This window comes from Molothrus ater, chromosome 5 (assembly GCF_012460135.2).
Source record: "Molothrus ater isolate BHLD 08-10-18 breed brown headed cowbird chromosome 5, BPBGC_Mater_1.1, whole genome shotgun sequence".
NCBI lineage: Eukaryota > Metazoa > Chordata > Aves > Passeriformes > Icteridae > Molothrus > Molothrus ater.
Genome location: NC_050482.2, coordinates 37,601,056 through 37,615,547, shown reverse-complemented (window position 1 = coordinate 37,615,547; position 14,492 = coordinate 37,601,056). Strand labels below are relative to the sequence as shown.

At 47.2% G+C, this 14,492-nt stretch overlaps 1 protein-coding gene across 3 annotated transcripts; it reads left to right on the top strand.

Annotated features, from left to right (window-relative positions):
- The first annotated feature begins 4,219 nt into the window (after positions 1–4,219).
- On the top strand, positions 4,220–13,362 carry CSRP2 (cysteine and glycine rich protein 2). 3 transcript variants are annotated; one of them, XM_036401577.2, is made up of 6 exons: positions 4,220–4,325; positions 8,323–8,478; positions 10,379–10,547; positions 11,550–11,682; positions 12,361–12,454; positions 13,053–13,362. In XM_036401577.2, the coding sequence occupies exons 2-6, from the start codon at positions 8,367–8,369 to the stop codon at positions 13,127–13,129; spliced, it is 585 nt and encodes a 194-aa protein (XP_036257470.1). In that variant the 5' UTR covers positions 4,220–4,325; positions 8,323–8,366; the 3' UTR covers positions 13,130–13,362. The 3 variants fall into 3 exon arrangements, with proteins under 3 accessions (XP_036257470.1, XP_036257469.1, XP_036257468.1); XM_036401576.2 differs by having other exon boundaries at positions 4,309–4,329; XM_036401575.2 differs by lacking the exon at positions 4,220–4,325 and adding an exon at positions 4,465–4,554.
- Positions 13,363–14,492: the final 1,130 nt, after the last annotated feature.

Here is a 14,492-nt window from a genome sequence, read left to right as displayed (position 1 = left end):
CTCTCTTTTCTTTATATCTAATATTAAATACACTTCCCTGCCCTCCTCAAAATCAGTAACAGTATTATTGGAACAAGCTGTGTGAGTCCTCAAATTCTGTCCTCTGCTAATGATATCCTGTCAGTCAGCAACAGAATTTGTACATGGTTGAGATTACTGAAGCTCTTACCTGCAGGTTTTCCCATAGCACAACACAAGGGATAATCCAGCCTTGTGAGCCTACAGTGAAAAAAAATTGAGTTTTATTAAAGAAATCAATACTTTCAGCCTAGATTATGCCTCCTGCCAGGGAGGTGACATCATTACTAGTCCAGGTATTCATATTCTGCTGAGCTGGCATCTAAAATAGAGCTCATGTTTCCCCAGACTTTTCAGAAACCTCTGTTCAAACCCTTAGAACTTCAATATAGTAACTTTGATGTTTTGCTGGGTTTTTACAGTGCTGTGATCTGATAATTTCATCACTAGCAGCCTACACTGTGCTTTACCTCACTAAATGTATTTAGGATTAGATGCAAATCATGTGTTTCATTTAGATAAGTCTCACATCAGGCTGAAGTGTTGCATGCAAGACCCTCAGAATGAATGGTCCATCTCCCTGGGGGACCAGGAACACGCTGGGTCCCAAAAACTTCACTGAACTGGAGAGGAATCTGAGAGCCTCTGAGTCAAACCCCACTGCTCAATCTCCTTAAAATCCCACCAGCACTCACTTGCAACAGTGGGCAGCTCTGAAACTGCCTCCATTTCTACCTGGAACCTCTAAAGCAAAATAAAATAAAAACATAACCAATAATAAAGAAATCAATAACCTTAGAAAGCACGGTCTTCTCATACTGAGAATGTTTTCCATATCTGTATGTTGGACTTGAAGAGACAATTAAAAACCAAAAATCACAGCTCTGGTAAACACTAGAATCACTTATTGTATTTTCATAAATTTGTGCAAACTTCACAAATCTATCATTATTATATTTATAGTAGAATATGTATAACACTGCTGAGATGCATGGATGCTTAGACAAGGAAGCTAGCTAAACACATAGTTCCTTCTGTGATAGGACAAATCTGGGTAATGCTGGGCACAAATTAATTTTTCACTTGCTGATATTGCACTTGAAAATCCCTTTTACTAGGAGCAAGTTTGGGGGATGGCCAGTGAGAAATTAACCAAGGTACCATGGGAAGCACTGCTCAGTGTCTGACCTCCCAGGCTGGTAAACAATAAACTCTATGCTAGCTTCAAAACAGCTTTCCTAATTGGCAAAATAGTTAAAATCAGGGTCTTACAAGAATACACTTAAGATTTTCAGTCACTAATAACAGTATTTGGATAAAACTAGTTCTGACAAAAAAACAGTGTCAGAATATGAATATACCCCCTACAAAGTAAAATCTAGACTAACAAGAATAAACTTTCAGAAAATGATAGCAAAGGTTACCAGCAGAGCAGATTGATTCTGCCATAAGCAGCCGTGGGGCCATGCTTACCAGATCAAACGAGGATAAGATAATCCCAGGTGAGTGGAAGGTATTTAGCAGATGCAAAAGCCCTGAGTACACTGATGTGTGCCAAGTCTTTTGAGAAGTAACTAGGTCAAACAAGCTGATGATTTACTCAGCTTTTCAAAACATGGAAAACAGCCCTCACATAAAATTACGGCATGGCTAAAACCTTGAGAAATTTGTTCTGAGGTGACAGACATGCTTCAGGTGAATTTTACATGCGAAAGGGTGTTGTCATCTTATTGTGAAAGTCCCATACCTTCTTGGTGATTTGTAATGGGCAGCTCCTCACAGCACTGACTCCTTCTTCACAGCACAGCCAACAAACTCCAGCTCTCTCCTCACCCAGGTAGCCCACTCCTTTGTAGCACTCTTCTTCTTATTGGACACAGCTGTGGCCTCTTAAATTCAGGCCTATTCCTAATCTTTGCTGATTAGTACAGCTGGAACTCCTCAGGTGTGAGATTACCTTCTGCACTTCTGTATTCTCTTACATTCTATCCCTCCATAAAGGGAGAACTGGTTTTGTGTGGAGCCTGTGGGCTTTCCCATGGCTAAGAAAGAAGAAGAAGAGAGAGGAAACACACAGAACCAATTCCCCCAGGCCTCTGAGCTGCTGAATCGGCAGGGGAAAGGAACAGGAGCTCTTAATACACTTGAACACTGCTTTTCAGAAATAAACTGCCCTAATTATAATCTGCTGAGCTCAAAATGGCAAAAGCCAGACAAAAAGCTGGCAGACTGCGGGAGCCAGGCTGCCTACAGGGGCCTGCCACAGTGGTGGAAATTTCTCCCCAAGTCAGTGAGTAGAGGCATCACCTGAAATTTTGGGTGAGTCAGAAAGAGTAGCTTACAGCAGGTGTTAGTTAGGCAGGAACACAGGGAAGGCTAGAATCGGGTCAGGAGGATGCTGAGGGAGGTGGAGGGGGCAGTGGGGCTGCTTGGGCAATGGCAGGCATGTTCAGGATGACAGGTTGAAGGAGTGCAGGACAGCAAGGAGGAATGCAGCAGGGCTGGATCCAGGCTTTATCTTAAATAAATTCTGAACTATGCTCTCAGGAAAGAAACAGAGAAAAAGAGACCTGCAGAGGAGTTAGAATAAGTATGCTCATAAATAAAATAACTATGTATTTATAGATAACAAATATACCTATGCATACATATACCTATGCATACTATTTATAAAAATAGTCCATATCAATGAAAATTAAGTACGTGGTAACATTTTTCATTCTGTCATTTGTTTTTCTTCATTCCAAGGTATTATTCCCAAGTGTTGCAGTAATGTATCCTTAATATTGTTCCTATAGTAATGGACTTACTTGATATGTCTGACCCTCATGGTTACTCTGTTTCTGACAAACTGACTAAATACTAAACATGAGAAAATGAAATACTGGCTGCCAGACTATCTTCTAGCTCACTCAGCAGTGCCTCACCACTGAAAAGTGTTTTATTTCATACCAGCATGGCCCCTTAGTCACAGTGAGAATTTCCTTTCTTTGAGTATGGTCAGACCTTGCTGGGTCTGCAAAGCTTCTCTCTCCCCATTGGGATCTCTGCTGTTTATTTTTTATAGTCTGTAGGAAATGTTATCAAAAGACAAAATCTATTAGCTCTGGAGGCTACCCAAGGAGACATGGTAAATAACTTAGCATCATCACACGCAGTTCCAGCAGGGCTGGGAGCAGGACAAGTTGGACAAGAGAGCACAGGCATTTCTTGCAGCAAATGGAGTCAGCCTGCTCTGACTCACAGCCTCTCATTGACTCTGAGAGATCCTCTCCCTTCATGCAACCTCCAAGTCAAGAAACAACAGTTGCTAACACTTCTGCTTCTCCTAGTGCTCGCTTCCCTCAAAGCCTAGCATAAAGTTTTTGCTATGATGCTTGAGGTCAGACTCTCGGTCTTGCCCACAATGAACACCAACTTGTTCCACAGGAACAGATACTGGCTTTGCTTACGGAGCAGGACTCCAAGATGCACATAAATCATGTACAGTCTGGTCACTCAAGATTCTTTACAAATAAAAAAAAGAAAATTAAAAACCGGAAAGCAAAAAATCTCAGCAAGTTGCAGCTGCCAGCACGCAGGCTGCAGTACACGGAAAGAACATTTTAAGGGAAGGGAAGAGGTACCCTTGTCATTCTCTGACCTGATGTAGAGGTCATATTCAGTCACCTCACGGTGCAGGCAGTTTGGGCCTAGGTGGCATGTCACCCAGTGTCTGTGCCAGCAGCTCCGCGGGATCTCTTTCATCCCAGCCAGCCCACAGCCCACCTCACTGCACAGCGCTTGTGCAGGAGGGCTCCTGGGGGCTGCCTCCACCAAGCTCGCTGGGCTTCATTCCTGGGGCTCCATCTCTGGTGTGTGTGAAAAGGTCGCTCCCGTGCTGCCTGGCATTCCTGTAGGCAACGAGTAAGTGACTTGGTATTGGGTTAATAACGAGCAGGGGATAAGCCCACATCTCCCGCTAGGCACAGGGAGCCCCGCGTATAATCCTGAAACCGACAGAGCCAGTGTGCAACAGCCCTGGGAAACTGGGACGCTTACAAAAAGCAGCTGAAGCCTCGGGCAGTTTTCTCCCGCATGCTGTAGACAGCCCTAATTGCCGGCCTTTTGTGAACGTATTAAGGCCCCTCCTAATCAGTCCCCACTGGAGCAGTGGTTCAGCGGGAGCTGCGGTGCCGAGTCCTCGAGGCTCCCACGAGCCGGGCACGGGCTCCTGCCTGCGCCCGCTTTCCCAGAGGCTTGGGAAACCTCTTTCCTGACCCCTGCATCCTTTCCGTGTGCTCTGGGGAAACACGGTCACGGAGCCGGCAAGTACGCCAAGCAAAATCCTAAAGCTGGGTAAAACCACAAGCTGGGGTGCTGCGGTCCGAGGCTGCAGCTGGGCCATCTCCGGCGGCCCCGGCAGGGCCGAGCCCCGCGTCCCGAGCACCGGCCGGCCCAGCGCGGGCAGCGGGGCCCGGCCCCTCCTGGCTCCGCCCCGGCTCTTTAAGGCGCCGCGGGGCCGCGCCGGGCCGAGACGCGCCGAGCCGAGCTGAGGTGAGTGCCGGTGCAGGGGGGCCGGAGCGGACCCGACCCCGGGCAGGGCTCGGGGCTGGCGAGCGGCACAAGGCGAGCCGGGGCCGGGAAGCCGGCGGGGGCGATGCTCACCCGCTCCGCTGCTCTAATGATGGAGCTGCCACGCACCGGGCTTCCCCGACGGGCCGCCGACAAAGCCGTCTAGGAAAACCGGATAGCCTGGAATTCTTGTGTGTCTGTCTTGCGGCTGGCTTAGGTCTCTTGAATCTGAGCTGCTGTTAGCAAACGGGTCGGAAGGGACTTGGCAGCTGCTGGGGCTTGTCCCGTGGATGCGTGCTGGGTAGGAGCAGCTGCCGTCAAGCCGCAGCAGACAGCCAGAATTATTGGTGTTGGCAGTGAGATCACCTGGATGTTTAATTGCTGCTTTTGAGCTCCCCAGAGGCCTGCAGGAACTAGCCGGAGAGTCCCGAGGGAGCAGGGCAGGCTTGAGGCGGGGCTGGCGGTCTGAGCCTGCTCCCCGCGGCGCTCGGGAAAGAGCCCTGGGCAGCAGCAGGCTCCGGGCACAGCTGTGAGGAGCGGGCCGGGGGCCGGTGCGCCGTGCCGGGGCAGGGCCGTGAGGAGCGGTGCGATGTGCCGGGACACGGCTGTGAGGAGCGGTGCGATGTGCCGGGACACGGCTGTGAGGAGCGGTGCGATGTGCCGGGGCACGGCCGTGAGGAGCGGTGCGATGTCCCGGGGCAGGGCCGTGAGGAGCGGTGCGATGTCCTGGGACACGGCTGTGAGGAGGTGCGGTGCGATGTGCCGGGGCAGGGCCGTGAGGAGCGGTGCGATGTCCTGGGCACGGCTGCTGCAGGGCACCAGCCCTCGCCCCTGAGGCGCCTCCTGAGCACCGCTGCCAGGAGGGAGCTCCTGCTGTTGAGTAACTGAGGAAATATTGCCGTTCTTCCCACGCAAGAGTCATAGGAACATCATGGGGAGGATAAATGGAAATACTTTCCCTGGAAGAGAATACGGTTACCTTGACCTACCGACTTCAATTCCTTTTTATTTTTCATTTAATGAATTCCCAAAGCCCTTATCAGAAGTTTTGAGTTAGCTAATGGTTGTCGAGTCGTCTAGTGTTTTGTCTCTCCCGGGGAAGAAAGGGTGGAGCTGCACCCTGTCTTGCCCAACATTTCATGTGAAATCTGGGGCAAAGCTGGGGAAACCTGATTCAGGTTCTCAGCTGTAGTGCGCATGAAAATGAAATTATTGTTTGCTAACAAAACGATTAAGATAAAGTAGGCTCATGAAAATGCACAATAGAACATGAGCATGGAGGTGATGAGAGGAAAAGACACAAGTAGTTCTTGTACCAAATACCATTTACATTTTGGAAAGCAAACAGAGTGGAAAGGCATCTTTTCTCCTTTTCTTTTTTACTCCCCCCCATCCATGCATTCCTTTTCCAGAGTGTTGTGTAGTCTATATTCTCTTTAGCTAAGGACGCTCTTTGCTCTGATTGATGTCAGCTGCTGTGCGGTAGCACAGCCAAGCACTTGGATAAAAGAAATGGAATCTTGATTTTTAGACTGTACTGTTGTGCCAAGAATGACAAAAGCAAAGTGGGAAATGTCATAAAACTAATTTTATGAGCTAGGTCAGGGTATTAGTGCTAAACCATGGAGCAGTAATGATGCTAATCCCATGGAAGTATTAAACAAAGGGCTTTCTCAGTAATTGGTGTCAGTGTGCAAATGGCACTGCTCAGCCACTCCGAGCAAGTTTCCTAAGCTGTTGCTTAGGAATGTACCGAAGGTGCCCCAATTTAGTTTAATAAACTAATCTTATTTTCCCACATGCCATGAATGGCTGTCTGCCTGTCTTGGCCAAAGTCTTGTAGCAGCTACCTGGCAGCATGTCTTACTTGGGAACCACACGTCCTACCTTGCACTGCTGAACTGCTGCTCATGCTGCTGGGGTGGGAGGCTTGTTTCACCAGGCAAGATGGGTCACATAACTCGGGTTTAGCCAAAACTGCTGCTCTCAGTTGTGATTTGGGAGTCTGCTCTACCTTGCCTGGGGTACGAGGCAGCTCGCTCTGCACTGAGGCCTGTCCCATACTTTGGGAGAAAAAACCCTTAGAGAAAAGAGCTCTTCAAGCAAAGTGCTCCTCTCTGGCTCCTGGGTGGCACTTCTAGTTCCTCTCTGTTGACAAGGGAGGCAACTGGAGATTGGTAGTCCTCTGCTTCTGGCTCAGAGGGATGAGCGCAGAGTTAACTGAAGGCAGCAGGCTCTGGGCTTTGTGTGGGGATGATGTTGTGCGTATCTTCTCCTTGTCAGGCCTAGGAGAGCTTCTCAGGGCAACTGAGGGAGAGTTTTGCAGAGAAAAGTCAGAAGGTCCCAAGAAATTCCTTCCCAGCCTCCCTCCCTGATAGCTGACCTGTGCTGCTGTGGGAACTCTGCAGGGAGGGAATGCTCTTGCCGGTGGGGGAGGGTGGCAGGAGGTGCCTTTGGGCTTCCAGTGGGTAAACCATGGTCCTCCTCCAAAAGCCCCGTGTGAAATGAGGATCAGTAAGGGGCACTGGGGTGATGAGTGCTGAGCAGCTCTGCTGGGTTAAGCTCATGGAGGCAGTAGCCCTGTCTGGCTGTTGTTGGCCTCTGTGCTGGTGGGAGGTGGTGGTGCTGAGCTGAGCCTTCAGCAAACACAGCTGTGTTAGCTCACAATAGTGGCAGTGGCGGCGGGAGGAAAGCCTCAGAGATCTCAAAGGTGATGGGCAGGGATCTGCTTTGGAGCTTGAACCCCAGATAATGAATGGGAAGAGCTGGGGGGAACTGCTGATGGTGGTGCCAGAGAGTGCAGGGGAGTTTGTGAGGGAGCAGATCAGCTTGAGATGGGACAGCTACTGCTTCTGGCTTAATGTAAGAGACTGTTCCCAAGGCTACAGGCTGACACAGTGGGTGAGATGCCTGTCCCCAGAGTTTTCTGAGTGTCCATTGCAAGTAATGCATGAGAGGGGGTTTCACTTCCTTTTACATCAGCTGTGGCTACTTGAGCAGTTGCGTTTGGTTGCTATACCGGCCTGGTAAAGGTGCAGTTCATGTAACGGGTGGAGTCCCTGGAAAATAATCCCCCTTAAACTTCTTTGAAGTGCAGGTGTGATCTCAAAGGAGTTCAGAAGGTTCCTACAACCCTAATAAGTGGTTTTCCGGTGAAGTGAACTTTGGCTTGTTCCACATCCCAAATGACAGGCCCTACAGTAAAACAAAATGCCATTGTTGGCACAACTGGTTTGCTTCTATCAGACAAGAGGCCCAGCATTAATGAAGCATAGAAACTGAAATTATATCCATCTGGGGGGGCATTGGTTCCAGGTACAGTAAAGCTCTTTTGCATGAAACTGTAATTTGTGCATATCCAATTTATGTAACTTTCAAAATCCCCAGGCAGGGACAGAGGACATGGCTCATGAAGACTGTGTCTCTGTTTTTCTTGCTGTTCAGCAGCAGTGGTCTCTGTTCCCCTTGCCAGTTCGTCTGCTTTTACAAATAGCCGTAGAGAGCCTGCCTAAGCCTTTAAGTCTGGTCTGGCATCTGAAGAGCTGGGAAATTGAACTGGTCCCAAAATCTTCTCACGCAGTGGAGGGTCATGTTTTTAAACAGTTGATGAAATTACAGAGTTGTGCTCTGATGCCACCCAAACTTCACAGATCTGGTTTAAAGGAGCATGTAAGCCCAGCTGTCCTGGGGCCAGGGTGATGGAGGACACTGCATTTAACAATGTCTCTTAATTGTTAATGTGCATTTAAGAATCCCCTTCTCCCCTCCTGACTGGCTGGGCACACAGAACCACCATGCCGAACTGGGGAGGTGGCAACAAATGTGGAGCCTGTGGCCGCACCGTCTACCATGCTGAGGAGGTGCAGTGCGACGGGAGGAGCTTCCACCGCTGCTGCTTCCTCTGCAGTAAGTATTCTCCTCTAAAATCTCTCCTGCCATAGCTGTGGGGGTCACAGCAGCAAGGGGCTGGTCCACAGGAGGTGTCCTGACACTGGGAATGGCAGTGGCCAGAGGTGACTGTCCATCATGATTCCTGCTTCCCCACGTGCTTCCTGGGCTTGGCAGTCCTGAGGGGAGAGCTCACCTCCTAGAGAGGTTTTGTCATGTTTCTGAGCAAAGCACATCCATTTGCACTCTTGCAGCCTTTTCCTCAGGAGTCTAAGGGATCCTGAGGCTGGAAACCTGGCTTAAGCATTGCTCATGCAGAGGAGGAAGGCCAGTGGCAGAGCCTTGTTTGCGCTGATCTGAGCTCAGCTGGGCTTCTCCCCGTGGTCCTGGGGCTGGCAGAGGCTGAAGGAACAGTTATCAAACTGCTGCCCTGGAGTCCTGTGCAGAGCAGGACAGCAGTGCGCACAAGCAAAGCCGAGTTGTTGATCCTTTAGCACAGCCAAAAGCCTAAACTTTCTTGGCACAGAGGCCTGTGGTTTATTTCAGATGAAAGGAGTCCAAAGCATTATTTTCCAGTCCAACCAACAAGCCCAGTGAGGCATTGAAAATCGCTTTCTGTGCTGAAAATACCTCTGCTTAGATGAGGGGAACAAAGGGTCTCTGTGAATTGGAGGCTCCTACTTTGTGAGCAGACAGCCTCTCTGTCTGAATCAGAGAATTTTACCTTATTGCAAACATGAGGTACTGCTTTTCCCCACTTGTTGGTGATTAATACATATGGGCAGAGCTAGGGTTTAGCCTTCTTATATTGGCTGCAGTTACCCTGGGCCTCTCAAACAAGTTTGCTGTTAAGTCTGCTGCCTAACCTTGGTGTGCTGTGCTGGCGTTGAGAGCCTCGGCACACCTACACTCCTTTCCTTGAGCTCTACAGTGGTCTCAAAAAACAAAGATTAGATGCCTTGGCTGCCTCATTTTCAGCCTTTTATGGGAGTTACTATTAAAAGAAACCTGGAACTTGCAGTCAAACAATGGCTCTAGTGTGTCTGAATACATGGTTTTCCTTAGTGCATACTTCTGTTGGGGTTAAAGTCCATAGGCTTAACAAACTTGCATTAATTGATTTACTTATTGGATATTAGTGTCTTAGAAAAAGAACCTTGGAGCTAATGATTGCCATAAGCAAAAGTCACCCAGTGTTTTGCAGACATTAAAATCTTTAAACAAAAAATTCATTGAGAGTGTTTCTTTTTTTCTTCTCCCCCAAATTCTTTTTCATGGGCATAATGCTGTTGCAGATGGAAAGGGCACGGCAGTTGGCATACAAAAGGAGGTTTAGGAAGGAAATAGTTCTCCCTTCTACTGTAACCTTGAGGAGAGGGCATGCATTGTGCTGGAGGACAATGTAGGAATGCCAGAAAAGCACAGCCCCTCCGGTGTCAGCTGTGAACCAGCCCCAGCTCTGCCCTGAAGCAGTATTGGGGGGGTGAGGGAGCTGGGAAACCTTGAAGATTCGGGTTTTTTCCCAGCCCCACCCTGGCCAAAAGGGCAGGGCAGGGGCTTTTCTGTACTGATAGGCTTTGGCTTCATGCTGTATGGCATCTGTCAAGGGAAACTGCTGATTGCCCTCTCTGGGTTTCTGAGCAGCCTCGTTCATCAAACCACGGCAAGTTTCCAGGCTTTAAATATCACGGTCATGAAGAGGTGGGAGGGAATAGAGCCCTTTATGGGGCTAAGCATAATTCACAAATTCAAACAGCAACTTGCTCCCTCTAATCTCTGGTGGTCCCACTGCCTAATGGGAAGAATTTTGGACAGGGAAAAACATAATATCACTTCTCACTTGATTTTTGGCTTACCATGTGTGCTGATAGAAATAGTCCCTTAAGGCAGTTTAATTTTATTTTTTTTTTACCTCCAGTGGTCTGCCGGAAAAACTTGGACAGCACAACTGTAGCAATTCATGATGCTGAAGTTTACTGCAAATCTTGCTATGGGAAAAAGTATGGCCCAAAAGGTTATGGATATGGCCAAGGGGCAGGCACGCTGAACATGGACAGGGGAGAGAGACTAGGCATCAAGCCTGAGAGGTGAGTGAACTGAGTTGGGGGTGCATGGCCCTTGTCCTTCAGTACTATTTTCAGAGGAGTCTTTCAGGCTGGATTTTGTTTATGTTCATGTTGGGAATAGAATTGCTGCAAAATACCCCAGTCTAGCTGAATGCAGGGCATTGAACCTGCATTGCATGAAGCTCCCACTGGTGACTGTGTGAGTCAGAACAGTAGAAGCAGGGTTAGTGCAAGCAAGAACACACTCATTTTATGAATGAGCCATAGGGGATTGGATTATGGAGCTGCTGATGGCATTGCATGAGCTTGCAGAGGTGAATGTGGGTCTCACATTGCTCTACCGTTCAACAGATTCTTGCAGGGATGGATTTGGACAACTGAGAACCTGGGGCTACAAGCAGAATGAATTTCTAACTGGCAAATGAAGAACCATTTGTGCCTAATTATAGCCAAAACCAGAAGTCACATTAAATAGTAAACATTCCTAATCTGATTAAGTTCTTGCTGTAAAGCAGAGCATTAGGAATGCCAGAAAAGCACAGCTTTTCTGTGGAAAGAAGCTGAGGTATGTCTCACAACGTGCTTCATGCAAGTTCCCAAATGATTGCTTAACGTTTATATGATGTATGCTCTGCAGCCAGGTTCAGTGATCCATTCAGGTTCCTGATTATAATCAGTGGACAGGAACTTAACAGAATTATTTGTAGCTTACTGTCTGAAAAATCCATGTTCTGATGGAATTCAGTTCTAGTTAAGTGAAAAAAGGAAGGCTCTCAAGAAATTAGCCTTTACAGTACTTTCTTTTTATCCTTTAAAGCAAGGCCTTTCTCTTCTTGTTGTTGTGGCTTTGGTTTTTTCCCTACCAAGTGTAATTGGATAGCCTTTCTGGTAGCTTACTTCTCCAGTTTTGCAGCAGTCCTGTATTCTGTACTATGTGCTGGGTGCTGGTCTGTTCATGTTGCTAAGCAGAGCAAGAGATCATTTTAGTAAGAGTAGAGAAAACAAATGTCCTGTTTCTTTCAGCACGCCTTCTCCTCACCGGCCCACCACAAATCCAAACCCGTCCAAGTTCGCTCAGAAGTTTGGAGGGACAGAGAAATGCTCTAGGTGTGGTGATTCTGTTTATGCAGCAGAGAAAGTAATAGGAGCTGGAAAGGTAAGGAACTGCATGTGCCGTTTTGTACCTGCTATGTGGACTTTAAATTGGGTAAGGTGTGTTATGTCAGTCCCAGCAGGGAACCAACTGCAGGGCAGTTACCTTAAAACTGCATTTCTTCGCACTGGAAATAATCAAATCAATCAACTTAATTGAAAAAAAAACCCACTTGAAATGCAGGGTGATGAGTGATCACCTTAGATTTCAGAGGTGAAGATTTAATATTGTCTCATGCTAGAGACCTGAAGAAAACGACAGAAGCCCCTCACCCAGAAGAGGAAACAATCTTTAGGTGTGCAGCTTGTGAGGGAGGCCGAATGTTTTATCTTAAGAATGTTTCATCTGAAGGGGGATAGCCTCTGAAAATACCATGTTAAACTGCATGTCAGTCTGCCAGGTGTCTGAGTTACTTGCTATGGAGAGCCAAGGTTGCTCTGAATTGATCACAGCAAGCCTAAACCTTTCAGAATGCTGCTCTAAGCAGGATGCTGGGTGGAATCTGGGGCTTTGTGCTGCTCACAGAAATGCAGATGCTCTTGTCTGCTACTGGTGCACTTCAGCTGCTTTTCATTGCACCAGTCTCTAATCAGTAGTGATGCAGATATCTCCAGTTAATGTGTTTTTTTACCAACTTGGGCATCCTGTGTATTAATACTATCATCTTTATTTTTTCTCTAGCCATGGCACAAGAACTGCTTCAGATGTGCCAAGTGTGGAAAAAGCCTAGAATCTACAACCCTAACTGAAAAAGAGGGAGAAATCTATTGTAAAGGTGAGAAAAGAAGCAAAGAGCATTTGTTTATGGTTCAAGATGCCTTACAAGGACAAACGGTCAATGTCTTGCTGATATAAGAAACTTTCAGGCTTACGTTCACATGGAAGTGCTCTGTAGGTCATAGGACTAGAGTAAAAAATGAAATGGATATTACTGAAGCTGCTGATGTAAGTGACATCTGCATCAAGTAAAACATCACATACTGAGAAATGCAGCAGCAGCCTTGCCCTGTGCCTGATCAGAGTAAGGAAACAAGCCAGCAAGCATTGTGTTCTGCCTTCTTGAGTGGTTGTGGATATAAACTTGATCCACACAGTGGTTTGATGACAACAAATGACTTAACAGATACCAAGCCACAGACTGGACCTGTGAGTTGCTCTCACAGAGTGGGCTGGGAGCTACACAGATGGAACAGTCCTGGCTACTGAGTTCAGTCCTGTTAGTTATGCAGCTTAACAAAATGTTTCTAAGTGCTGCTTCCCAGGGGTATATTCTAGTGACTAAGGAGAAGCCACTGAGAGGCTTAGCCCAGACAGTGCTGTTCTTAATTAATGTGCTGGAAGACTCAGCTACTGTGTGTTCATCTTTCTCACAGGTTGTTATGCCAAGAACTTTGGCCCCAAGGGATTTGGGTATGGCCAGGGAGCAGGTGCCCTTGTTCATGCCCAGTGAGGGAGCTAAAAACGCCTTCCATGCTCTGCTGAGATCCTGCCAGAAGGAGCAAGAGTTTTCCAAATGTTACTAACTACTGTGAAACAGATACTAGTTACTGTAGTGTACCTTCAGCCAATGATTTTAAAAACAAACACACACACTGCTTTTTTTCTTGCCTTGTGTATCACACTGTAACACTTTTAATAATGAGTATCAATTCAATAAAGCTTTGCTTGTTGATATACCCTAAATCTAAGTGTTGCCTACTTTGTCAGCAATAAAAGTGATGAGGGGAGTGTTGCTGGGTGGAAGAATGATGCTTTCTTGATGCACAGCTCTGCTGACACCTGGACCTACACAGTCATGGCCTTCAGAGCTGAATAACTCTCCTCCAGGATCACACCATAATATATGTGTGTGCAAGGCAAAGAGCTGCTCGCTGCACAAAAGTAGTAAATCTTAATCTACTGCTCTCTAGGGTGACACAGCTCTGAAAGTGATAGGTAAGGGGTACCTGTGTGCCCAAATGGCTGCCTGTCCCTGGCACAGAGTCTCTAGTAAATGAAAACCAAACCGTAATATTCTGGGGGGCTGAGTGTGCTTTGGTACTGAGGTATGTTATGCACAGAACTTACTGTGCAGGAATACTCCACCAAGACAGCTGCAGATTAAGCAGTTAGGTAAAGATAGGAAAAGAACTTTGAAACTCTTGTCTAGTTTAAGAAACAAGCTGATACTTTTTTGGGATATAAGAACCCTTCACAACACTGAATTTATGGAAACACATATAACTTGGACTGCTGCAACGAAACATTAAGTGAGTGTGTCAGCATGGTCTAAAGCAGTTTCAAGCAACATCTATGACCGTGGTCTGAGGCAGTGAAGCAGTTCAAGCCAAAAGCCTAATTAGAAAAATGTACTACTCAAAATAATACACAAAGAGTATTTTGTACAGGTTATAAAGGAACCATGTGGATAGGAGGAAAAACAAGCCAGCTCAGTGACCCAATAACTTGTCCAGTTCACAGAGCAGGAAAGATTAGAGCTGAAAAAGACAACAGTAATTCTGAAGCAGCACATTTCAGGTAGGAGTGAGACAGTAAACAACAGCACAGCCTAGGAAACCTAGGAAAAACTCTCAGTCATACTCATACCATGGACATTGCCTTCATAGCAAGGAAGTCTGATTTTACTAAAAGGCAGCTAATGGGAGGTGCAAGGCACTGAACTCTAGTAGAAGCATAATGAGGGTGCAGAGGGCTGGCTTCTTTCCAAAAAAACCCAAACCCAGGAACCAGCTTTCAAATCATCAGGACTCCCAAGCACAGCAATTCCTCTGGTGGAGAACTGCAAATCTTGGATGGAGATCTTCAGCACAGGT